Source organism: Podarcis vaucheri (assembly GCF_965113315.1).
Source record: "Podarcis vaucheri genome assembly, chromosome: 8".
NCBI lineage: Eukaryota > Metazoa > Chordata > Lepidosauria > Squamata > Lacertidae > Podarcis > Podarcis vaucheri.
This window is the reverse complement of record NC_138766.1, coordinates 66,604,359-66,630,709: the sequence shown is the minus strand read 5'-3', so window position 1 is coordinate 66,630,709 and position 26,351 is coordinate 66,604,359. Positions and strand designations below refer to the sequence as shown.

The window sequence follows — 26,351 nt, the reverse complement described above, 5'->3', positions numbered from 1 at the left end:
GGGGGAGAATTGCTGCATTGCAGCAGGTTGGATTATATGACCCTCGTGGCTCCTTCCAACTCTACAATTCTATGATTCTACCACATGGTCACATTTCCATGCTAGACATCCAACATGCTAGACAGTATAGGTGACTGCCTGTGGCAGCAAAGCACTTGGGGCTATTTAGGAAAATCTTCAAAGGGAAGGAGCATCATCTGACCCCCTTCCCAGAACTTTGGGACAATATGGTCCCAGGGCAAAATGAGACACAACAGAGGAGAGTCTGTTTTTCAACCTGAATCTGTCCTAACCTGTGGGAAGGCTCAATAAGAGGCCAGTATAGGCTGTGAAATCCTCATGGTTGGCTTTCTTCATGGAGTATGGTGCCTTGTCTTTCCTGGGTCGCTTTTTATCCTTCTGGTTGAGCACCACTTGCTCAGGTCAGTGTCGAAACCAATTCTACCACACACAGAAAGTCTGTCTGTCTTCACCCTGTCACAGCCTTGCTGTCTGTTCAGTCTGTGATTGCATGTGACTTCTATTTAGTTATTTTAATTTCATTTGGATTCTACATTCCCCTTTTGGAATTTGTTGCTCAAATTAGGCCTATGGAATCCTAAGCCGTTTTCTCTTAAGCCAAGACCCGGCCAAAGGGCCATTTAAACTCTTGTAATGCCATGCCAAAGGGGAGAGCTTTGCCAAGCCTCTTTCACCATTGAGGCTGAAGGAGAGGGTCTTTAAAAGGCTATGCCTTGCCTGTGTGGGAGAGAGCCAATGGGCAGAGTCAATGTTTCTGGCTTTTCTCAGCTGACCCCTATTTATTTTTTTAAAATCAGTTTCAGAAATTTCTCAAGAACATGAAGCTTTTAAAATATATGGTTCAAATATTGTTTCATAATACAGTGAATGGGAAATCTTAGACATTCTAGCACTTTTATTCTTTTCCTGCCCTGTGTACCAAAAGAAAAAAGAAAAAAAGGATAATTGGCTCAAGCGGGATTCATTTCATCTATAATCCTAATAATGTACTATTTTACAGAGGAAGGTCAATGAATTAAAATTCATCTGACAACTGAGAGTTGTTGTTGTTTTTAATTCACACATCAGTGATTAGAGTTGTATAATGATAAAATCTGCCTGGAGACCCCTGTTAAGACTGTATAGCCACATACATTGAATGCGTAGAAGAAGGGTGAGTTGGGACAGGCTAGCTGCCACCGGTGCCAAATAGGGGGGTAGGGAGTCAAGGCTCCTCCAAAGCTTTGCACATGCACTCCATGGGACATCTGTATGACATGTCAGTCCCCCCTCCCCGTGGTGTGTATGAGTGACATCAGCATGCCGTGGGGCACGCACACACACCGTGAGCATGCTGTGGGGTGTGCTGACATCATGCATGCATGGTGCGGTGACATTGCATGGCCCCAGACCCCCTCAAACATGGGTCAACTTTCAGAAGGCCACACACCAGTTGCAGGTGAGGCCAGAAGGAAACCCTATCTCTTTAGTACAGTTGGTATATTCAAAATATACCTATTTTGAAATGTATCTTCCTTCTATGAAATCTTGGCTGGATTTCATTAAAGTGCTGTATGGCCATTCAGATATCGATTGAAAATAGCATTTTACTATCCCAAATGGAAGTGTAAAATATCATTTTAAGTTGATAGTTGAGTGAAAAAATGAAACGAATAGCATAAAACCCATCTTTATTTATCTATTTAGTGCTTAGATATGTACTTAATCTTCTGCATAACGGCTCAGAATGTACATAAACTTTGCTGTTTGGTAATATAGCATGAACACCTAATTAAAATATAGCAATATTCTTTCATAGCATTCCATGGTGGTTTTCCTGTAGGATAGGTAATGAGGAAATGCCAGATAAGTCTGTAAATATTTTTTAACTGGCAGGGATGCAGATTGTGAAATTCTTCCTGGTGTGACAAGAAATTTAAGCAGTGCTAAAAGCTAACTGTCAAAGGCATCGGCAGCGCTAAAACTTGTGCCAAGCCCAAATGCAGCAGTAGCAAAGTTGTTGTAAAATTCACACTGGTGCTGCCATAACTTTCAACACCACTCATCCCACTATTTGACAGCTTCATTTTGAAAGCTAAAATTTACTGGCAGGATATGGGTAAGAAGCAAGTAACACTGCCTGCATAGAAATTCAGGGATTTTATTTTATTTAAGTGAAGCAAGTGTAAGGAAAAGGCCTGCTGAAAGCAAAATGGATATGTGATACAGATAGGATGAGCTTGAGGATCAAGTGAAATCTTGTAGATAAATGCAAAACAGCAACAGACAATTGCAGCCCAGCTTCTCACCTGTTCTCTCTGTGCCATAGAACAGCTTAATAGGAAGGCTGGCCAGAAAAAAAACACCCCTGTTGCCTGCATGCATTGTTATGCAATATTTGCAACACTGTAAAAGAGTTTAACCGAAAGATTAGCATCTGCGCCTGCTACAAAGGAGTAGAATAGAATCATAGAATCATAGAGTTGGAATAGACCACAAGGGCCATCGAGTCCAACCCCCTGCCAAGCAGCTCTTGAAGGCCCTTAAAATCACATGGATGGATCAATTAGCAAGACTGTTTATTCAAAGAAGACACCTAGTAGGTCTTTTAATTCTTTCGACATATTTTCAATGCTCCTTGTGACTTTTTGGAACCAGGCTCAATGGTTCTGAGAGAGCAGATTTATTTGTCTTTTCTTTGAAAATTGAATGATTTGGCTACGGTACCCTCCTTGTAATGTGTCGTATTGAATTATTGTTCGGGGGGTTATGGGTTGGGTTAGTTTTTTATTGTTTTAATTGCATTGTGTTTCTATATGCTGTAACCTAACTTGGGACCTTCTTGAAGGGTGGGTAATAAAAACAAATAATAATAATAATAATAAATTTAAAGAAGTATTTGCTTTGGCTCAGAGATAGTAACTTGCCTAATGATTCCTGACTGCTCTGAGATTTGCAATAAGCAACTTTCCAGTACCCTGCTAACACTTTTAATCTCTTTGCTACATGAGGTAAATATAAATGTCAATGTTAATTTTATAGCACTTTTAACATACAGATGGAACACTTTAGAATCTCTCATACTTAACCTTTCTAAAGCCCTGAGATAAAGGGCATTGATATTCCCATTGTACAAATTCCAAACAGAGGGTGTGATAGTGACTCATCCAATGCTGTTTGGAGAGTTCATTAGAGGACTTATCAAATATTACCCCTCCAACATAAGGGCTGTAGGGAGAGGGGCAGAGACTACACACATTTGGGCTGAAATGCATGGTAGAGACAATACAAATATTATGGCCTGCCTTGTTCAGCACCCACCTAACTAAACTAAACTGTGCTCACCACAAAGGGTGATAGATAACGTTGGAACTGATCCCCACAGGTAAATTTTTCAACTTGATAATTTTTTAAAAATTTTTTTTGCCCGCTCCTTATCTTAAATTCCTTTTCAGTATGCACTTCTCAGATTGAAGGCTCTCGTTCTGTTTCTTTGCTGAAACTCCTGAAATGTGCAGCTCTCTGACCTCCTTCTCCTACTGAAATCCAGATGCTTTCTCATATAACTCCTTGAGCTGAAGAATCAGAAAATAAACTTTCTCTCTCAAAGAAAACCTGCAGTCATGTAAATCTTGAGTTTGTTATATACAGCGCATGCTACAAATAATGATGACAGCTGTGGCAGTATAAGCCCGTCATCTTCTGCATGCATAATACATCTCCATCAGTCTGAAACCAATAGAAATCTTGCATATAAATAATTACTGTTGCCATTGCCCAAGAGACTCAAATAACATATATCCAGATAGCTTCTAGAGTTTAAATTTGTTTAGTTCTAAATATCAGAGGAAAAGGTATCAGCTGGGTAGGATCTGATAGGCAAATATAACTCGTAGTTCCATTTGCCTATGCAATGTTAGGTTCTTTTGTAGTTATTGTTCAGGAAACCATGCCTTGCTTAAATAAATGGTCACACAGTGTAAGACAGGTCTGTGCAACTTGTATGCCATGAAGCAATAGTCTGGTGCAGTGAACCTGAAAGCCAACAGTGGCCCACAGATGGACACAAAGGGAGAGAGGGCAGTGGCTCTTATTGAGGAGGCACTGGTCTCTGGGCTGGATTCATTGGGTCATATATATGTTGGACAGAATAATTGCAATCCTCCTTGTGATCGAAAATCCTGTTCACACAGTGTTCCTGATCACAGGGATCGTATTTACATTCAGACAAACACACTCACAGTCCCCCTTCAGTTCTCTCCACTCATTGTGACATGGTTTGAGATAGAAGCAGCACGTGCATCATCATCCCTTCACTATGAATGCAGTTTAAAAACACCTGAATGGATCCTGAATATCTTGAATGTGTTCCATTGGGGAGGAGAGCATCAAAACAATGGTGCATATCAGTATGCCACATTCGTGTGGTAGATCAGAGCCACAGTGCTGCTCTCTGTAGCTTATCTGGATGGCACTGGGTGGGGCAGTGAGGTTGGGGCTACCAAGACACACCGGCAGAACCTCTCTTGCCTTCCCACTGGTGTGTCTTCATAGTCCCGACCTCACCATCACTCTGCCCTACCCAACTTCCATCCAGGTAAGTTGTAATGACCCCAACTACTAGTGATGCATATTGAGGAGGCAATAGAATGATGTGGATGTTTTCTTGAATAAGAAGAATGTATCTGAAATGTAGGTGTAGGAGCAATCTCATGCTTGAAAGCGGATTGTTAAGCAGTTGCAAAGGAGCTGATGAAAGATTTAGTTCGCAAGTTGAGCATGGGAAGGATTGAAACCGTATCCCATTTCCTAATTAAAAATGGGACAAAAGGAGACGCTGTAAATCTCAAAGATACTGGCTGAAGAAACCAAACTATTTCCTGATTTCCCCCCCTGCATCCTCTTATTACTCTTTAAGACTTCCCTTATTTAATGCCGCTGAGGGATAACTATAAAACGAACTGTGAAACAACTCTCTGTTTTTTCCATCACAGTGACTCTAGCGCAGACTTGATCCTCAATCTTTGGGGTGAACTAAAGTTTCCTTTAAAAATGTTTGTAACAAAAACAGTGCCTAAGGGCCGATATGTGTACATGAGGCAAGTCTGCCTGGATACTTTGTTAAGCACAAGAAAGGATATGGGTTCCCATTTTTGTACATGTCATTTTCTAAAATGATTGGTGTTGAGAAATGTATCCACTTTCCCATTAGCTTCTGTGCCTAAGGGTGTCTTGCGGCACGCCTGCACTACAAGTTGACAGCCTGCTTCTAAGGAACTACAGCATCAGCTGAAGTTTTTCCATTTCTGTATCCCAAGCAGCTTGCTAAACCTGGGCATTTCTTGATCTTACCACAGACAAAGCCTTTCACTCCATGGCAGCTCATAACATGCTGCAGAATTCAAATACAGCAGGCCTCCACCTCTCATGACCTACCAAAAGCAGCCCAGTAGCCATGAATCATCAGCTCACCACAACCCATTTTTACAGCCCTACAGCATATTAGGTCTCTTGGTGGGCCACCATTCATGGTTGATGAGCTGCATTCAGCTTGGTGAGCCACAGCACAAATTGTGGCGGCTTCCTCCATTTGGAATTTTTGATTCTGCAGCATATTTGGAATTCTGAGGAATGACAGCCAATGTTTGGATATTGGTTCATATGTTGATACCTCCATTGTTTTCTGTTGTGTTCTTTTTTCTAATTAATGTCTTACATATTTCTTGGGGAAAGAGGGGGGAAGAGCCTGTTGGATGCATTTATCAACAAATGATAGTACGAGAAGCTAATGTGGATCTTTCTCCCTTCCCTCTGCTCTCAGGTAACAAGTTCTGGGTCTTCAAGGACACTACTCTCCAGCCAGGATATCCTCACGATTTGATAACACTGGGCAGTGGGATTCCACCCCATGGTATTGATTCAGCAATTTGGTGGGAAGACGTTGGGAAAACCTACTTCTTCAAAGGAGATAGGTTGGTATATTCATCCTGGAAGGGAATAATCAACCTGTTATTTTCATAGCATTTGTGTATGACTGGTTGTGTTCCTTTGTTTTCCAATGGCCTTGTGAAAAATATTACACACATGGAATTTTTAGTGTTGGGTTGACTGTTTACTATTTCAAGGCTTTATATGTACACTTCCACTCAGGTTAAGACCCGTATCTTTTGTGTTTGCCCAACTATTATAAATCTTCTCTGTCAAGGGAAGCAAGTCTCTGAGGTTTCAGGTTCTACTGTGCACGTTCACTTGTCATTTGTTTTCATTTAGCCTGCAATTAATTGTTTTATATACATCTTACAGGTGATGTCAAATAGCTTCAGAGACCTAGGTACTGAAAGTTTTCAATGAATTTGCATATTTTTCTATCTCCCTTCACTTCTGTGCTCGTACTTTTGAAATCCTAGCACAAAAGAATTTAGGGTCACAACACTGAAAACAAAGTGTTACAATTTCAGTATGAGTTTGCCGACAGAAATGGAGGATGAAGGAAGACCTACAATCTGCTTCGTACTCTCAGAGCAGTTTAGCTTTATGCATTATGTTATTGTGTGAAGCAAGTGTTGTGCATGGATTGCTTCTAAAATGAACTGTGACTTTTGTTAATGCATTGTTTTAATCCTCAGTGCTCTTGGTAGTTAAGCAGGGTTTATCTCAACATGGCAAACAAGCACTGATAGAGGAAGGAGATTTAGCTCTACCTTGCTCCAGTTCCGTGCTGCTCTGTCTCCCCAACTTCTTGCTGCCTTATTTTGGACCAAGTTGAAGCTGTGGCAAAGATTGGTCCTAGTGTTTTGTCCTTCTGCAGAAAGATTAGCAGAGAGCAGAACGTCTAGTACAGGGGCATGAATCAATTCCCCCTTGGACCCTAAAGGCGATGGGAAGTCATGCTGTGACTTCTATCTGTCTTAAAGGGACCTTGGCACCCCAAAATATTTTTCTGCCTAGCTCATGTTTTCTACTTTGATAGTATCTCAATGATTTCAACCTTTCACAAGGGAGATATGTATGGAGCTACCTTAACACTGAGGTGTCCTTGCTTATTTGGAAGCTCTGTGTGAGATTTGGAGCTCCAGAATGTGTAACACTGACCAAAGTGCAACTCCTGTTGCCTAGATGCTTATAGAAACCACAGGAGAAAGGACTTTTCCTCATTTCCTTCATGGTCAGGTCATAGCTGTGCAGCTGTAAATAGTTATGGGCCTTCCTCTGATATTCAAATCCACTTGGAAACACTTGAATGTATAGAAGCTCTCAGTATATTGAATAACATTGTGTATATATGCAATTCAGGGAACGAACCCTGTGTGTGTAACTAGATTTCCTGGTGTTTTTTCATATATATATTTTCATATATATTTTTTCAGCATAAAATACAATAAAAACAGATTAATCTAAATGAAAATGAAAAAAGAAAATAACATAAAAGGGGAAAAAGAGCAAGAGGAGAAGAAAGAAAAAATACAAAGTGCTCTAGCAGAGGTAGAACTTGATGCTTGTTTCACACAAAAGGGTATGGACCTTCCCAGCAGTCACCTGTAGCTTCCCTTCCTTCTCCCAGCCTCCCACCTTGGGAGATCTCCCCTTCCCTGTCTCTCATACAGGATCTTTCGCCTTCCATCCATCACCTTCCTGTGCATTTCTCAAAAGATAAAACGCAGGCAAAAGTAGAGTGGATAGAAGGAAAATGTGAAAGACAAAACACAAGAAATAAAGAAATAAGAAATAAAGATTAAAAAAAGAAAGAAAGAGAGACAGAGAAGAATATAGCACCAAAAATTTTACTGGGCACCATAGGCAGTAGGAGACATAGAGTGTGAGAGACTCTCAGTTGCATCCCTGCAAGCATGCATGCTGTTTAAATCTTTCCCCCAACTGTGCTGCTAATTTTGTTTGCCTTTCTGAGCTATATAAGTCTATATTATGAAGACTGCCAGAATCATTTTTATAAATGGAGCCTTCTTTTCTGTGTACCAGCCTTGGGAGAAGAAGTAGGCAACATCTTGATGCCTGAAAAGTATGTTTAATTTCAAGCATATTGCAATCAGCATCTACTGTGAACAAAACCTGTCCTATAGTTTGTCTCCTGCAGATAGGGAGATTTGTTATTTTTTAAAGTTTATTCCAGGGCAACAGTTTTCAACCTGCAGGTTCTTGGGACCAAGACAATGGTTGGCATCCTATTTCTGCATTTGTGACTTACACTATTCGATTGAGGTTTTGTATAGTAGGTTTATTTCCAAAGGCAGCTATGCTAAGTCAAGGTCTTCCTAAAATACTATTAGCTCGAGCAATATACTTTTAAAAAAAGCAACCTAGAGGGAACTATCAAAGGAAACTTCTGCTGATGGAGAGGCTGCTACTTAGAACTGTAACAAGCATAATGAACCTCAGCAGGACATAAACGCAATACTGTATGTAAGAAGAAGATCGAAGAACATGAGCCATGCCAAGATAATTGAGCTATTACAGGATATTGACCACCAGTGGGAATAAGCCCATATCCCACTAAGCTTCACAGTACATATTGTTTATATCACCTTCTTCCCTCCCCTCCCCTTCTTAATGTAATGTTAGAGTTGAATCCTCCTGCTGGTTTTAATTGCATGAATAAGCCTATTACGGTTTTCTTTCTGAATTAGGACAACCCACCGTTGCTTCTTTAGTAGCAATGAGGTTGTCAGGCATGAAAGAGACAGGCAAGAGGTGATGCCAAAGTCAAAGAAGCAAAATGGCCTCCCTGCTAAGACCGTGAAAATATGCTGTAGTCCTCTTAGGAGAAAAATGTGCCTGGAAAACCACAAGGGAGAATGTACACATGAATGAGGAAGTCCCAAGGAAGTGATAGAAATAGAAAAGTACACAACCATGCTGAATAAATCTATGCTGATTTTTCTACTGAGTACAATCTTGAATTAATCCCATGAAGTAGGGTTTGCCCGGCAGATCTCAGTTAAATTTGCTATAGCTGTGCAAGAGACAGTGCCAGAGGACTTTATCTATATTTTGCTTGAATGCCTGTTGAATTTGTTTTTGTTTTTGTTTTAAAAAAACAGTTGGCTCTCTTCCCCTTATTACCCTGTTTCTGAACTCACTTGCAGCTTTGTAATTGGAGGCCATGGTGATCAAACCCATTTTATCTTTGAATTTTGCCACTAGTGAATCTCTTTTTCTGTCCATGGAAAGATGGACTTCATTTGTTCAGTGATTTTAATCTATGTGCAGGCAGATTCTGTGCACCCTTCCTCTAAAAAAATAAAAATAAAAACCTGAGAATTAAGCTCTGTGTTTGATTTGGTTTATACATTTATTTATTTTATTATTATTTTTTATTTATTCAGTTTGTATACTACCCTTCATCAGTACACCTCAGGATGGCTGACAATGTAAACATACAAAATAAAAACAGAAATTATATAATAAAAGCAAGAGCAAAACAAAAACAATAAATACCCTCCCCCATATAATATAATTTTGGGGCATTTATATAGTGCTTAAATCGAATAGTACACAATCAAGATTAAAGCTATAAAAACAGAATTCAGTTACAATACCTACTGGAGTCTTCTTTATTCTTTGGCAATCAGCCGTAGCTGAGTAAGATTGTCTTCCATAAACACTGTTTCAACAGTGAGTCCGTAAGTTACTGTGGAGGCCAGTTCTGGATCCCCATGTTGTTCCACAGTGAGGACATAGGTTTCTGGGTGGGAGTCGATCAAGGTGAGGGTTTGCCAAACGTGCCTTCCTCTTAGCATGTTTCTCCCTTTCGTCCTGAGTTCGAGCATCTTCAAAGCCCATGATGCCTTTGGTAAAGGCTATTCTCCAACTGGACCGCTCGCAGACCAGTATTTCCCAGTTGTCAGTGTTTATACTACTTTTTTTTTAGATTTGCCTTGGGAGAATATTTAAACCCCTTTTGTTGACCACCAGCATTATGCTTTCCATTTTTTTAAGTTCAGAATAGAGTAGCTGTTTTGGAGGATGATAATCAGGCATCCGTACAACATGACCAGTCTAACGAAGTTGATGTTGAAGAATAATTGCTTCAACACTGGTATCTTTGCTTTTTCCAGTAAACTGGCATTAGTTCGCCTGTCTTCCCAAGTGATATGCAATTTTTTTTCAGAGACACCTTGGTAGAATCTTTTGAGAAGTTAGATGACATTTATAAGTGGTCCATGTTTCACAAGTGTAAACAAGCATTTTTGTTTCCCTGAGAATGTCCCAGTCCTCAAACACTCTTCACTTCAATAGGGAGAAAGCTGCACTCGCAGAGCTCAGGCAATGCTGGATTTCAGCATCAATGTCAGCCCTTGTGGAAAGATAGCTACCCAGGTAGAAGTGAACAACATTTTCCAATGTTACAATGTTAAGTTGGATTTGTGGCACTGCAGAGGGGTTGTTTTGTGCTTGTTGGTGCAGCACTTTGGTTTTTTCTGGATGTTGAGTGATAGGCCAAGCTTTTCGTAAGCTTCTGTGAAGATATTTAGGATGGTCTGGAGGTCATCCTCTGAGTATGTACACACTATGTTGTCATCAGCATATTGAAGCTCGATGATGGAAGTTATAATAACCATACTCTTTGCTTTCAACCTACTCAAGTTAAAGAACTTTCACATCGGGTTGATATATGATTTCTACCCTGGTGGGGAGTTTTCCTTCAACAGTGTGTAGGAACATGACAATGAAAATAATAAATTGAGTTGGGGAGATAACATCTGATCCCACTGTGAATGGTTCACTTTGAGAGCCATTGTTATCTGCGATTGTTATCTGCGATTGTTGCTGTCATATTATCGTGGAGGAGCCGGAGGATGTTCACAAATTTATCTGGGCACCCAATTTCAGAAGGGCAGTCCACAGGGCATTACTATTTACAGTGTTGAAGGCCTTAGGTCAATAAACACCATATACAGGGGTTGGTTTTGCTCTCTGCATTTTTCTTGAAGCTGTTGACGGGTGAAAATCATGTCCACTGTCCCTCTAGAAGGTCGAAAACCATTTGGGGATTCAGAAAGTGTAGCCTCAGATATAGTTAGAAGACAGTTTGCTAAGATCCTTGCAAGAATTTTGCTGGCCTCAGCTAATAAAGAGATGCCTCAGTAGTTTCCACAGTCCATTCTATCACCTTTTTTAAAAAAAGGTTGACAATTTTGGCATCCGTAAAGTCTGCTGGGATCTGTTTTCTCTCCCAGATTTTTTCAATGAGCTTGTGAAGTTGTTGTGTAAGTTCAATTCCGCCCACTTTGAAGACATCGGAAGGCATCCCATCAGGTCTGCTGTCTTTGTTGTTTTTCATTTGGTTAACAGCTGTACACAACTCTCCCAGATTTGGAGATACTGAAAGCTCATCTCTAATTTGTTTTTGTGGAATTTTTGAGAGGACCTCAGCAGCTGTGGCTAAGGAGATGCTGGTAATGTTCTCTCCAGTACAATGCAATAGTTTCTTTTTTTTTAGAAGTGTGGTACCGTCTGTTGAGCGTAGGGGGCATATGCCATTATTTATTGGTCCATAGGTGATTGTTGTGACTTTAAAGAAACTCTGTGCGTCATGAGTGTCGGCTAAGTGCTGAATCTCTTGAGCTTTTTTTAATCCACCAGGTGTTCTTTAGTTCTCTAGATCTTCTTTGAACCTTAGCCTTAGCATTGGCATAGGTTTTTTTTCTTAGTGGCACAGTTTCTATCTCTTTGCCAGATCTGAAATGCCTTCAGTTCCTTCTCAATAATGTGTTCAATCTCACTATCATTCTCATCTCACCAGTCCTGGTGTTTGAAATACTTACTGGAATAAAGTCTTCAGCAGGGACTAGAAGTTTGAATGGGAGGGGGCTTGGCTGACCTCAACTGGAAAGGAGTTCCATAAAACTGGGCTCACAGTATGGAGCACACAGCTTCTGGAGAAAATGAGCCATGCATCTGACCACTAACAGTCACTTCCCCAAAGATCTCAGTTATTGGTCAGATTGCCATTAAGTAAATTAGATTTACTTCTGAATTAGCATGTCTCAGACTGTTTTGTTAAACCTCTGATGAACTGAGAACTTAAGATAGCCTCCATGTCTGAATCATGTGAAGAATATAGTCTATAGTTACCAGGGGGGTGGGTCCACACTACTGACCAGTTCCCCAGCATCAGAGATGCTCCTGCTCCTGCTAGGACATCTGTTGTGAAGAAATCTATGGATGAGCTCACATACAGGCTTCTTTAGAACAGAGATCTAGGGGTGGTCGAGCAATGTGGCAAACATTCCCCAGTAATGTTATGATGTGATTAATACCTGAGGAAGACTAATGCATATTGCATTTGCTGAATGTAGGATCAAATGGACATTTTCAATGGAAATTATATAAACTGCTTTCTTATTTTGAAACACTCCCCCCTCCCGTGTGTGTCTCTCTTCATTCATATGTAATTTCTGACACATAGTTGTGACCGAAAGTGAATTTTTATTGACTGTGAAAATACTGCAGAAAGACCACTCATCTCTTTTCTCACCTATCATAAAACATGAAGAAAAAAGAGTTTTATTCATGCTTTAGGGAATGGATAGAAGCCTTTTTTCTAATAACTAAAATGACTTCGTCTCAAAACATCGCACATGATTTTAAGCTTAATCTTGAAAACAAAAAGCCTTTGGCAGATCAGCAACAAAATATATTTGGCATGCACAGTGAACTTCTGCTGGGAGGAAGCCTCTAGAATAAAGATTTATTTTTTAGAAATATTATGGGGAAAACCCAGCAATTTCTATAAGATACGCTGCTCAATTCAATGTACATGGAAGAGCACCCAATAGTTTTCTGAAAGGCTAACTGTCATGCAGGTGGAGGTGGAAGTGCAGCTGCGTGTTTAAAGCCAGATTTTTTAAAAAGCATGATAAGCAGGATTGAAAGAACCCTGAACTGATACGGCAGAAGTTTTGGCTTAGCCCTTCCTTCATGACCGGCCCTTTGTGTGGCCTACAAAGTTGTAACCCACTTTGCTTTGGCTGGGACAACACTGGGGCTGCCTTTGCCTTTTGGTGCTGAGCACTGCTCACAGCACATTGCAAGAACATGGTTAGGCAATCACAAGCAGCCCACAGAATAAGCAAAATCTGGTACCCACCCAACCAACAAGACTCCATCTTCTCAGGATTCAGACTCACTTTATTGCCCCTTATGCAGTCTAACATTGCACTCAGATACCCCTCTGGCTCTTTCACAGCTTTTTTCTGATTCAAATGTAAAACTTCACATCTTAAGCATATTGACAACACCTTGCCTTAAAATAGTATTGAAGTGTAATCTTGTGCACATTACTCAGAAGTAAGGTTCACTGTGTTATGTGGGGCTTACTCCTGTGTAAATATGCATAGGATTACAGCCTTAGTGATTCTGAATTTGTGCACTGCTGCTGCTGCTGCTGCTGCTGCTGCTGTTGTTTTGTTTTACTGCAAATATTTCTCTGTACCCAGATTTAGCATGTACAGAATTCAGCATATTGAATTATTTAATGCATATTGCATGATTGGGTAACAAAAGACTCCTGTAAAGCATTCATAAGAGAAGAGTTAAGATTGCTGTGGGAACCTTAACTCAGAGTTTAATGGCTTGTGTGTGATTAAAACTTCAACTGAAACATTATTATGGATCTTTGCATATAATGTTCTTCCTTGTGCGGCTTTGTAGAACCCCTAGGCATCAGAGTTGTTCTGATTATGCAGAAGGCGCTTGTTGATTTGGTTTTCAAACTAGGCAAATCTTTTTATCTACTGTGCCCTTACTAGAAACAGCTGTCCAATCGGCAAGCAGATAAAACTCCTTTGTTACCTGGGAATGTACCTAAAGCAGGAAGGATGTTGTTGCCCTGATTTCATAATTTCACTCAGTGTTTCTTCTCTGACATTGAAAATAGGCATTCATAAATGCATATTCTAATCTTGTAGCTTTGTTTATTAGGTACTGGAGGTACAGTGAAGATATGAGAACTATGGATCCTGGTTATCCCAAACCAATCACAATATGGAAAGGTATCCCGGAATCACCTCAGGGAGCCTTTGTCCACAAAGAAAATGGTACGTAGCTTCTTGTGCATGTTATTGTTCTTTAATAAAATAATCTTCCTTATCTCAGACCATCTTTTGAGTATCTCACTTTTTCGAGCGGTGCCTTGCTACCTGAATTTACACTGCTTTGTAACCCCATGTCAGCACACCTATAAATAGATGCTTTTGGATTTCTGATTTTTTTAATATTCTACTTGTTCTCGGATTGTTTCCATATTAATCTTTGAATCCAGTGATTGGGAATCCCATCTTCTTTCATCAGACTCATAGGTCAAGATGGTGGAACAAGGGGAAGTGTAAATATACATTTCTCCCCATGTCATTCACTCACTGAAAATTTGCCACCCAGAGCTGCTATTTGCTGCAGATTACAATAATATAGTGTCATTTCCAAATCAATCCAGAATGGGATTTTCTTGTTAGAGTTTGCCCATCTCTTGTGGTATGCTGTTTCTCTATCACTTTGAGCCTTATTCTCCAAACACTGGTTCACCGCTTCTGGATTTAGTCTGGAGTATAATTTGCTTGTGTTGTGCAAATTTTTTCCCCATTGGCTTTATCCAGGTGAATCTACTTTTGTGCTGTGGAGCACACAATTGCAAAGTGTTATCACAAGTTCGTTGCTATTTGATGCAAAATAAAGAAGAACAAAGGATGAAGCAGTGGTTTTGAACCTAAGTTTACATCAGTGCTAAATTATTTATTGCAAAGGTATACTAAACTATATTGCACATTTATGTAACCACTATAACTCCTGGACTAAGACGAAGCACCATAGACTTTTCTTGATGCTGAAAGTTGTCATTATGTGCATATTAATTACTGCCCTCAACAATTTGATGATGTGGTCTTGAGAGTGAAATAAAGATATGGGATTGCAACCAGTTTCACTTGCTACGTACCTCTAGCTCTGCATATGTGATTGATTTAACAGAGATTGGGGTTTTTTTTGTCCCTTCTTCCCTCAGGACGTGTCTCCCCTGTAAAAGATTATGAGACATTTTCCCCTAGTTTAGAATCTTTATTCCTTCCTTTGGCTCAAATATCTAATTTCTGCAGAAAACATTTTCTTCTCGGGAATACTCTTAATCACTTCCTTGCTTTAAGTCTGTTTCATCCATCAATAGAAAATCTTTCCTGAGCTGAGCATTTTGGGTGGGTGAGGGCGGAAGTTTCTTTTTTTTTTTTGCAGCAGGAAACAAGTTTGTGCAACTAATTTATTGCCATAAAAAACTAGTTTTATTTGTGTGTGCATATATATATATATATACACACACACACTCAAATGTCTCTATAAAGACTTGTGTTAAAGTATATATAATATCTGATGCACTAGGTAGAATTGGGTATGCATTTCAAATAAATTGGGCTCCAGTGTAAATACAGAGTGGTAAATGTGTCAAGGCATCTTCAGTCACTTCTATAAGGTGTGAGAGAGGTTGGGGAGAGCATTCCCAGATCCACAGCAGTGAATGGTGTTGTTGTTGCACACAAATATGCACTATAAGTGGATCAGAGCTGATAAGAGTAATCTCATGCTGTATTAGCTGGCTTCCTTAAATGTATTACATTTAACCAATAAACATGAAAGTAGGAGTTGTGAACATATCACAAGTACAGTGGTACCTTGGTTTTCAAACATAATCCATTCCAGAAGACCATTTGACTTCCAAAACATTCGAAAACTGAAGCATGCATTTCAGACCAGAAAACTCAATGTAGCACATTCGGTTTCCGAAAAGCGTTCAAAAACCGAAGCAGTTACTTCTGGGTTTTCAATGTTCAAAAGCCAAAACATTCAACTTCCGAGATGTCTGAAAACCAAGGTACCACTGTATTTTCAGTGCATCATACTGATGTGCAAATAAAGCCTTTGCTGCACCTTCTAATCACTATAATATAAGGTAGGGTTGCCACCTCTCCTTAGAAAATGTGACCGTCCCTGTTTTGGACAAAAGTGTCTCCTGCCCTGTGTGGACTTCAAACAGGACATCCCCCCCCCCCAATATTTGAGTTCATCCTCCTCAGAATATTCAGGGAGAGGGTGGGTCCGGTGGAGAGTGAGAGAGAGGGTTTAGGAAGACAGGGAAGATGGTAGATCCCATTCATTGGTTTGCGTCACCTACCCATCTCCCTTCTCCTCGCCCCCTGTCAGTATACCTGAAGGAGCATCTCCATCCCATCATTCAACCCGGACACTGAGGTCCAGCTTCAAGGGACTTCTGGCGGTTCTGTCACTGTGGGAAGTGAGGTTACAGGGAACTAGGAAGAGGGCCTCCTCAGTAGTGGTGCCTGCCCTGCGGAACGCCTTCCCATCAGATGTCAAGGAAATAAACAACTATCTGACTTTTAAAAGACATCTGAAGGCAACCCTGTTTAGGGAAGTTTTTAATGTTCGATGTTTCATCATGTTTTTAATATTCTCTTGGGAGCCACCCAGAGTGGCTAGGGAAACCCAGCCAGATGGACAGGGTCTAAATAATAAATTATCATCATCATCATCAATGTCCTCACCACTACTATATCTACTGTATTATCCCCACCAACCCCAGGAGCACCCCTCCCTTCCTTAACACTGTTGGGCATGAGAGAGAGACAGCTGGCCCAAAATGGCGGCTGCATAACTGTCGGAGCAGCTGATGAGGAACGTGACCTGGCGTAAGCAACAATAGAGGGAAGAGGAAAGAAGTAGTGTCCTTCACCCATTCCTTCCTTCCCTCTCGCTGCTGCCCCTCTTCAGCCCCACCACATGGCCTCCTTCACCACCCTGCCCTGACCTTTCCTCCTCCCTTCTCCTCCGTGCTCTTCTGCTGCCAGCATGGGTGAGAGGCTGGAGCTGCAACTCAAGTTGCCATGGGAGCTGGCCATCTATCCCCGGCCCCTGGCTGTCTATGTGAGTTGAGTGAAAGAGTGGGGCCAAGTGGCTGAGGCAGGTGGGAAGCCAAATGTGAGGAACCCCCCTCCATCAAGGGGGGGCAGGATTTGGTGTCATGAGAGTGTTGTGCCTCCCAACCACCAATCTGTCCTGTATTTTGCCTGACCAAAGGTAGCTGCCCTAAATAGGTCTAAAGACCCTAAATAGGTCTAAATAGGTCTAAAGGTAGCTGCCCTAAATAGGTCTAAAGACCCTAAATAGGTCTAAATAGGTCTAAAGGTAGCTGCCCTAAATAGGACTAAGTAGGTGGAACTGAAATAACTACATATTCTTCTATAATACACCCTTGCCTTTTCCCTCTCCTTCCACCTATGTCTTATCTATGTTGAATGATAGACTGTAAGCCTCTTAGGACAGGGACTTCTCCACTCATACTTTGCACAGTGATAAGAGAAAAACAACAACACCAGAAATAATAGGGGGGTTATGTTGTTGTCCCCTGTGATAGAATGAGAGTGGAGTTTCACTGCTTTCCAGCCAGAGGGCTACAAAACTAGCCCAGAGATTCCAGCCTTTGCTTTCAGGATGCAATAATTTCCATTTTATTCATGTGTAAATAGTTGTGCAGTATGGGGGGGGGGATGGACCTCCATATTCTCAGTGCAGGTCAGTAAATTTTCTGTAAAGGGCACCTGTGTGTCTGAAAACATACAGTAAATGAATGCCTGAAAACCTGAACCAATTGCACTTCACAGCAGAGTGTTTCTGAGGCATTTTGAGATGAGTGGGTTCTCTTGAAATGTTTCAGCAAAATCACGGTCAATTCACTGAGGAGACATGGGGATTCATTCTTTTTCTGTAGTGTGTGAAGTGGCCCTGAGGTCACACTGAACTTCATTGGTTTTCAGTTACTAAAATAACAGGAAAGATACCTGAGACCTAGGCAGACAATACAATTAAGGAGTCAGCCGTTTTTGCCTTTGTGTTGTGTTGTTGTTAATGTCGTTTCTTCGAGGCTAAATGTAAGAAATCCTCTGGGCTCTCGGAGAAGGAAAACTAAGTATTGAAAGTTGCCTGGGGATGCCTGCAAGGAACGGTGCTGTGAATTGTCCCCCAAAGTCAAGATCCCTGCATGGCGCAATTGGTGATTGCATCAACAGACAATGAAACAAGCAAATGAGAAACCCCACAACCTACTTTCAGAGAACTCTGATGAATTTTTGCCTGAAACCATTTCCCTTCTACTCTTCAGATAAAGATTTGACTTGAAATTGTACCAGATAGCTTCAGGGGAGAAAGTTCAGAGGAACTGATTCCAATTAAACAACATCTTTCATTAATATAGCGCTAATCCTTTTAGCTTCCTAGTTCGTTTTGGGGGAGGGGAGAAACATTTGTGTTGCTTGATTAAAAACAACAGAAACTGAGATATATGTCTCCTATTCTTACATCTACTTTTGAAAGCTTCTTGATAGTAAGAAATATCTTCAACAGGGCTCAGTTTGAGGGGAAAAGATGTGTAAGCTTTTGAGTTACGCAGAAAGCTTTAGAAGAAAGTTTTATACATGTTGGCAGGACTTGGGGCAGAGTTATGCATTACAATTAGGTAAGGGGAGCTGCCATCAAAAATGACATTTCTCCCTATTTCAAGTTCTCTCCTCTTTCACTATAACATGCATTATATTTTACAACATCACCAAGTTATGTATTTTCCAACCCAACCAGCAACAGAGTGAGCAAATTATGCTGATTTTCAGTAGCACACTTGATGTAAACATATTATTTTGTTAAATGCCAAAAAGAGGTACTCCGGTTGTTTGCATATAATTTGCCAACCATGTGGATGACTCTTATGGGAGCAGGAAACCTTTAGATGGCTGAGAGTAATGGGGTAGAAGGAGATATCACAGGAATACATTGGTTCATGATGGTTGAGAGAAGGCCAGGAAGGGACTGGGTGTTTGTGGTGGACATGGGAGGAAACAGAAAGTCACACAGACTTTGACGAGGAATATGTTTGAACAACAAACAAGGTAAATGATTTTGCGGTAGAGTTTGGACAGAGTTGAGAAAAGGTGTGACAATGGAAATGCAGAGAATATTGCAGTGGGTCAGTGCAAGGGATGATTGGATGTGTATTAGAGATTTTGCTGAGGAGGCAGAAAGGTAGGGCTGTGCTTTTGCAACATCGTATCAGGAGAAGCAACACAACTCGCTGATGGGCAGAATATAAGAAACAAAGAAGGTGGGGGCAACAGGATATATGTTGTCAATTAATATGGAAATATTCCATCATGAAACTAACAAAAAATGGTGATGGGTGAAAGCGTTTGGGTCTATTTTGAATAGAAAATGAGATGCTCTAAAGAGGTTTTTCCTCTCCGCAGTGCAATTTCAAAAACCCATTTTTGTGTAAGCAGTTGAAACTAGCATCGAACCTAAACTTTCCAATTAGTACTATTTGCATCACAAATGAAGCCCATTCATTTTCTTTTCTTTTCTGGGGACCTATAATACTGCAGAATGCAAACTGTGACATAGTAAAGATAGAGAAAGCTCCAGCTATTTGTGCACAGTTTTTAAACAGTAGGAGGAAGTTCACCCATTGTGAAAGTTTGTTTCAGACTGGATCGGTGCCACTTTTCATCTGGGCCAGTCAAATACTTTGGATTATTTGGCAGGAAAGCAGCATTTCTGCAATTAGGCACCATTTTTAATTATCCTGGATTGCACTTGTATGATCAAATTCTAGCTCCCTGCAGAAAATCTGAAGCTGTGCACACCTGCTTTCCATTGGCAGAGTTAATACAGCATTTCCTCTCAAAAACATAGAAGTAACAGGGAACAGAAACAGCCCAGACAGTCGAGAGGGAGGAGCAATCTAGGTGGGTCTAGCACAGTGCTGTAATTTGCTATAATTGACCAATGTTCCCAAGCTTGGTAGGTGCTCTTTGAGCAAACAGGACTCAGGGTGAGCATAATTTATGATCCTATTTAAATGTCATTTTTAAATAAGGATCTTAAATCCTTCCACTGGTCTAAATGCATCCGTCTTGGTTGTTTCATAAAGTTAGGGAAGATAGGCATTTAGGACATGACAAGCTAAATTATGCTTCAATCTGCCCCACAGCTTTGTTGGGTTATGCATATACAGTTTCCTGTGCATAAAAAAGGATTGCTTTGATACGTTGGCTTCTCATCAGATGTACAGTGGTACCCCGCAAGACGAATGCCTCGCAAGACGGAAAACCCGCTAGACGAAAGGGTTTTCCATTTTGGAGGCGCTTCGCAAAACGAATTTCCCTATGGGCTTGCTTCGCAAGACGAAAGCCCATAGGGAAATCTCCGGGGACCTCTTTTAAATGCTAGCGGTGGGGAGCAAAGCCTTTCCCCCCCTCCGGCCTTCAGAAGAGGTCCAGGAAGGCTGGCGGGGGCCGAAAGGCTTTGCTCCCCAGCGCCAGCATTTTAAAAGCAGTCCGGGATAGCAGGGAAGCGCTTCCTGCTATCCCGGACGGCTTTTGAAGGCAGGAGAGTTTCCGCCAGCAGCGGCAGCGCTGCCGCTGCTGGCGGAGAGGTCCGCAAAGCCTGGGCGCGCTGCGCGCAGGCTTCTGCATGCCGGCAAGTCTCCGCCAGCAGCGGCAGCGCTGCCGCTGCTGGCGGAGAGATCCGCGAAGCCTGGGCGCGCTGTGCGCAGGCTTCTGCATGCCGGCAAGTCTCCGCCAGCAGCGGCAGCGCTGCCGCTGCTGGCGGAGAGATCCGCGAAGCCTGGGCGCGCTGCGCGCAGGCTTCTACATGCCGGCAAGTCTCCGCCAGCAGCGGCAGCCCGACCCCCCCCCCCGCATTTTAAAATCTTCCCGGGACACGGGGAGATTTTAAAATGCTGGGGGTCGGCAGCGCTTCGCTCCCGACCCCCAGCATTTTAAAACGCTGTTCCGAAGGGGGGGCGGGGACACCTGCCCCAGCCGCCCCACTTCGGAAGCTGTTCCGAAGTGGGGCGGGGGGGGGGCGGGGACGCCTGCCCCAGCCGCCCCACTTCGGAAAGCTGTTCCGAAGTGGGGCGGGGGGGGGCGGGGACGCCTGCCCCAGCCGCCCCACTTCGGAAAGCTGTTCCGAAGTGGGGCGGGGGGGCGGGGACGCCTGCCCCAGCCGCCCCACTTCGGAAAGCTGTTCCGAAGTGGGGAGGGGGGGCGGGAACACCTTCTGAAGGCGGGCGGGGGGCAAAAGTCTTTGTCCCCCCGCCTGCCTTCCCAGGGGCTTTTAAATCGCCCCGGACAGCGGAGAAGTCCTCCGCTGTCCGGGGCGATTTTAAAATGCCGCCCGCCAGCATTTTAAGATCGCCCCGGACAGCGGAGAAGTCCTCCGCTGTCCCAGGGTTTTTTAAAATGCTGGGGGTGGGAAGAAAAGCCCTTGTCCCCCCCCCCAGCCTTCAGAAGAGGTCCGGGGACAGACTGTCCCCGGACCTGGTCTGAAGGTGGTTTCCCTAGGAACGCATTAATTGATTTTCAATGCATTCCTATGGGAAACCGTGCGTCGCAAGACTAAAAAACCGCAAGACGAAGAGACTTGCGGAACGAATTAATTTCGTCTTGTGAGGCACCACTGTACCGTATTTTTCACCCCATAGGACGCACTTTTTCCCCTCCAAAAATGAAGGGGAAATCTGGGTGCGTCCTATGGGGCAAATGCAGGCTTCCGCTGAAGCCTGGAGAGCGAGAGGCATCGGTGCGCACCGACCCCTCTCGCTCTCCAGGCTTCAGGAAGCTATCTGCATGCCTTGCAAGCCTGACGGGAGTTCCCGCGGGCTCACAAGGCTTGTGGGCAGCAGCCTGCAGCCTGCAGCCCCGGCGAGTGTCCGCAAGTCTTGCGCGCCCGGCAGGAGGTCCCGCCGAGCGCGCGAGTCTTGGGGCGGCAGCCTGTCGCCCGAAGCACGGGGAGCCCTCCATAGGGTGCCCTGTGCTTCGGGCAGGTGTGCGCAAGGCTTGGGGCGGGGCGGCAGCCACGGTGGGGGGGGATAAATTTTTTTATTCATTCCCCCCCCAAAAAAAAACCGAGGTGCGTCCTATGGGCCGGTGCGCCTTATAGGACAAAGAATACGGTAATTTTTTCAACATAAAGACATGTCTTTGTTGAAAACCAATATGCCCTATAAAGTTGTTGGAAAAAGAATGTTCTGTGAGGGAAGGGCTATTCCGATTATCTTTTTTCTTTTTCTAGCATTTCACACAACCGAAGCTGAAAAGCATGTTTGATGAGAAGTATGGGGTTTCTAAAGCTCTTTTCTATCATCCTTTCTATTTATCCACTAATCAGATGTTGTTGGGAGTTAATGTTCAGCCGTGAGGTTTTTAAGTACTTGTCAGGTACAAGTTTTAAAATGCAGGGTGTAGCAAAGATATATTTTTTATTTCACAATATTGGCAGAATCCTGTACTGTTAAACCTCAGTTCCCAAATGCCCCATTATCTTACGTTCCGACTCCTGAACGCCAAAAACCCTGAAGTAAGGTTTTCAAACATTTTTCGGAAGCTGAACGTCCAACACAGCTTCCGCTTGAGAGCAAGAAGCTCTTGCAGCCAATTGGAAGCCACGCCTCAGTTGTCAGATGTTTTGGAATCCAAACAGGCTTCCGGAACGGATTACGTTAGACAACCAAGGTTTGACTGTGCAGAATGGTGCAATGAAGATATAGGAGTTTTGAAGCAATTGTAGCTGCAAATAAGGTATGGAGTAGTGAGGTCCTATTGGGTAGATATTGGCAATGGCTGGATACGTTTTGTTAATTTTCAAATGTCAGTTTTAATCCTGCTTGTTAACTCCAAAGTTTCAGCAGCTCCTTGTCTTTTGTTGACCTTGGACGCGACGAAATTACAACTCATTGAAACATTCACACTTTTCTTCCTCAGGCTTCACATATTTCTACAAAGGCAAAGAATACTGGAAATTCAACAACCAGATGCTCAAAGTAGAACCTGGATATCCCAGATCCATCCTAAAGGATTTTATGGGTTGTGATGGACCAGCAGACCGGGACAAAGACCGACACAGCCCTCAGGATGACGTAGACATTGTCATCAAACTGGACAACACAGCCAGCACTGTGAAAGCCATAGCCATTGTCATTCCCTGCATCCTGGCCCTGTGCCTCCTTGTCTTGGTTTACACTGTGTTCCAGTTCAAGAGGAAAGGAACACCCCGCCACATACTGTACTGCAAACGCTCTATGCAAGAGTGGGTGTGATGTAGGGGTATGTCTCTCTCTCTCTCTCTCTCCCTCTCTCTCTCCTAGGAGTTCGTGGTAACTTGAGATCAACAGAAGAGCTGTTATGCAGTTTCCTATCTAGGAGCAGGCATCTGTCCAGCCCCTCAACCAGGGCTGATCTTTAAAACCCAGGGGGCTACCTGCACCTTGCACAGGAAGTAAGAGTTCACTCCAGTGGGAAGCTTCCATCGTACACAGTATCTGCCGTTCCTCCAGTTCTTTTGTCTTTCTTTGTCATTCGGTTCTAGCCTTTTTCCTCTCTGCACGCTCAGTACACCCAATGCAAAACTATCGGGATTTTTCCATAAAGAAGAGGAAATGTTACAGCAAAAATATAGGAAAACAAGAAGCGTCTCCAGTGTCTCTCTTGGGGTTTTTTCTGTCCCCTTTGAAGCCTGCTCCCCTTTGAAAGAGTTTTGCGTGAGGTTTTAAAAGAAAAAACAATAATAAAAATGTAATCAATTTTTTTTTTTTAAAAAAAGAGAAAAGATAGAGCAACTATAACACAACAATCACAATGGAACTTTCAGGAAGTGTGAAGACCCAAAACAGCTTTGTCTCCAAAGAGGATTGCTTTCTGTCAGCTACGGATATAGTCCTATACTCCTACTCATAATTTTTGTTAAGTGGGAGACCAGGATGACACACAGGAATTCAGACTGTTTGGACAGCCATTTTCCAACAAATAAGGGGCCAAAATATCTGCAATATAGTAACAGCCTTAATGATACATTCATTTTGTGTTTTATACAGCTGTTCTGAGCTATGTCCTCAATGTTTTAACACATTTATATTCATTACTATATTCAGATAGTATCTTTTTTATTGATTGGTTTAGATTTTGTTGGTTTCCTGCCTCCTCCTCTTCTTTTTCTTTCTCCCCCCCCCCAAGCTGTACCAGGCCAGCAGCCCCAGGCCTCCCACAGGTCTGTCAAGAACACTTAATGTTGAAACCATAGCAGAATGCAGCAAGCCTGTGAAGTAGATTGCAGTGAACTAAAGTGACACTTAATGTTACAGAGAAACATAATGCTAGTATTCGGTTTGTGTAATCTGTGACCCTTTGAGAACTATAGGTTTTCAGAGTTTCAAGGGCTGTGAACATTGGCAGTCTGGAAATTATAGGAATGCACAGCTTAAAAAGATTCTGGATTCTAAATCTTATTTCCTGTGATTTACGAGTTCCTTTGTAGGTGGTCCATAAACCATATCAGTTCTGCAAATCCTCTCCTTCCTTCCCTCTTAGCATCATTGACTTCTGTGTCTCTCTCTCCTCCTTCTAGTGGCTTTATGCGCTCTAGTTTCTATATGACACTATATAGTACCATAACAAAACATGGCAGCTGAGACCATCATGCCAGAAGTCATCAGGATTGGCAGGTACACATGGCAGGTTGGTAGGTCTGTAAGTGGATTAGATACCACACAATTAGAATAACCTAAAATAAGAAAGCGTTTTTAAAAAATGATTTGCTCACTCTGTTGATGGTGATATAACAGAAGCAAACAATATTAGATAATTATTATTTTAAAACAATACATTGCAGCAGACAGAATACAAGTGGCTGCAAGTATAGCTGGTCTTTGGTTTCTCAAGATGTGTTATGCTAAGCCATTGCAGGAGTCCTCCTACATCTCTGTTGCTTCTTTTATCCAGTCTTCATTGCCCCATGCAATTGTAGCCCCCAGTAACAAGGACCTGACATCCATTTATGCTATTGATAGTGTATGTCCTAAGTATTTTGTTTTCATTGCCACCATACACCAACAAACATGGCAATGTTTGCAATGTGTGACACCAATGTGTTGCCATGCAGATTCCCTTTCATTTTGCTACAGGGCTTTTACATGGGTATGGGCAGTGTAACAGCGAACCACAGTGGCTGAGACTGAAAAGCTGGAAGTGAGTAAGTCTCGAGACAGACAGCTGCAGTTTTTAGCAAGATGAAGGAATTATGATAGAGGCAACGTTGGCTATGGGATGTATCTCTGTTCATTGCTTTTGCAGTCCCTGTAGTGCTGCAAAACCCATTGATTAGAAATGACAGCGGGAAAAAGAGAAATCACTTTCGACATCCCAAGAAACAATGCTGCTGTCATATCACCTTCAACTCTCATAAAAGCTTTTGTCTTTCTCCAGTCTGAGAGCAACAGGAACATGGGATTGATGATGGAACCAGGTGGAACTCTCTTGTCCAACAACTAGCGTAGCGCTTGAGTTTGTGTTCTGCTTAACTCTTGCGTTTTTAAACTGTATTGCAGGATTATTCTGTTTGCCTTGCATCATGTAGATATGCAGGTGCAGATAACAGTTCCAATGGAAACCAGAGAGCAAGGACTCTGGCGTTTCATGGTGCTGCCTCTCCCATTGCAAAGTGTTGCCAATCGGGCATTTGCCTTAGTTCCCAAAGGGTCACAAGTCCTCTGGCATTTAGCTGTGCATTAAATCACTGACAGAACCAAGGGAGCACCAAAGCATTGTGTCATCATGTGTAATATTTGTGCTAACAGCAGTATTGTTGTTTTCATGTGACCTGCAGGGCAGGTTATGTATCAATATTTTTTCCTAGAGAAAAGTCAGCAACTGACAGACCTCTTTTTATTGATTTTAGGAACTGCTTCTTGCAGTGACAGGCTTTTTACAGTCACTAGGCTGTGAACCTATTAAAGGTGTTCAGAAAGGATGCACCCCACATGTCAGATACCTGGCTTTTTATGAAAGCTGGGATTCCAGGGGAGTAGCTTTTGAAACAATGAACAGCTTGCCTTGAACTTTATTGATCTGTTGATTGTCATTACTGAGTTAAACATAGTCTTCTGTGGAAAAGAAAAGAGAAAAAAAACCTTTGCTGTCTGAATTTCCTTACAGTGTACTGTTTGATGTCTTTGCTCTTTGACCTTTAACTTGCAAACCGGCACAAACTCAGTGGGAAATCTGGTGTGGCTGATCTAATTTGGATTGGGACTAGGCTTTTACAACAAAGAGAGTCCTATCTATACATTGTCCAAACATTCACTTATTTTAGAGAAGGGAAATGGCTGTAATACATGGAGGAGCCCCCATCCCCAAGACTGGTGGAAACCAACAGGTAGCACCTGGCAGCGTTCTTGCTCAGCTCCCATGTATTTCACTGTGCAGTTGGTACAGGAAAATTTCCCTATGGAATGT

The 26,351-nt window shown here is 42.4% G+C and overlaps 1 protein-coding gene across 2 annotated transcripts in view; it reads left to right on the top strand.

Annotated features, from left to right (window-relative positions):
• The window catches only part of MMP16 (matrix metallopeptidase 16), a 182,582-nt gene extending 156,538 nt beyond the window's left edge, over nt 1-26,044 (top strand). For both annotated transcript variants that reach the window (XM_082233656.1, XM_082233657.1), the window contains 3 exons: nt 5,822-5,972; nt 13,942-14,057; nt 22,827-26,044. In XM_082233656.1, coding sequence (XP_082089782.1) covers nt 5,822-5,972; nt 13,942-14,057; nt 22,827-23,161 — 602 coding nt within the window. In that variant the 3' untranslated portion in view covers nt 23,162-26,044. The remainder of the gene's footprint in view (nt 1-5,821; nt 5,973-13,941; nt 14,058-22,826) is intronic.
• Nucleotides 26,045-26,351: the final 307 nt, after the last annotated feature.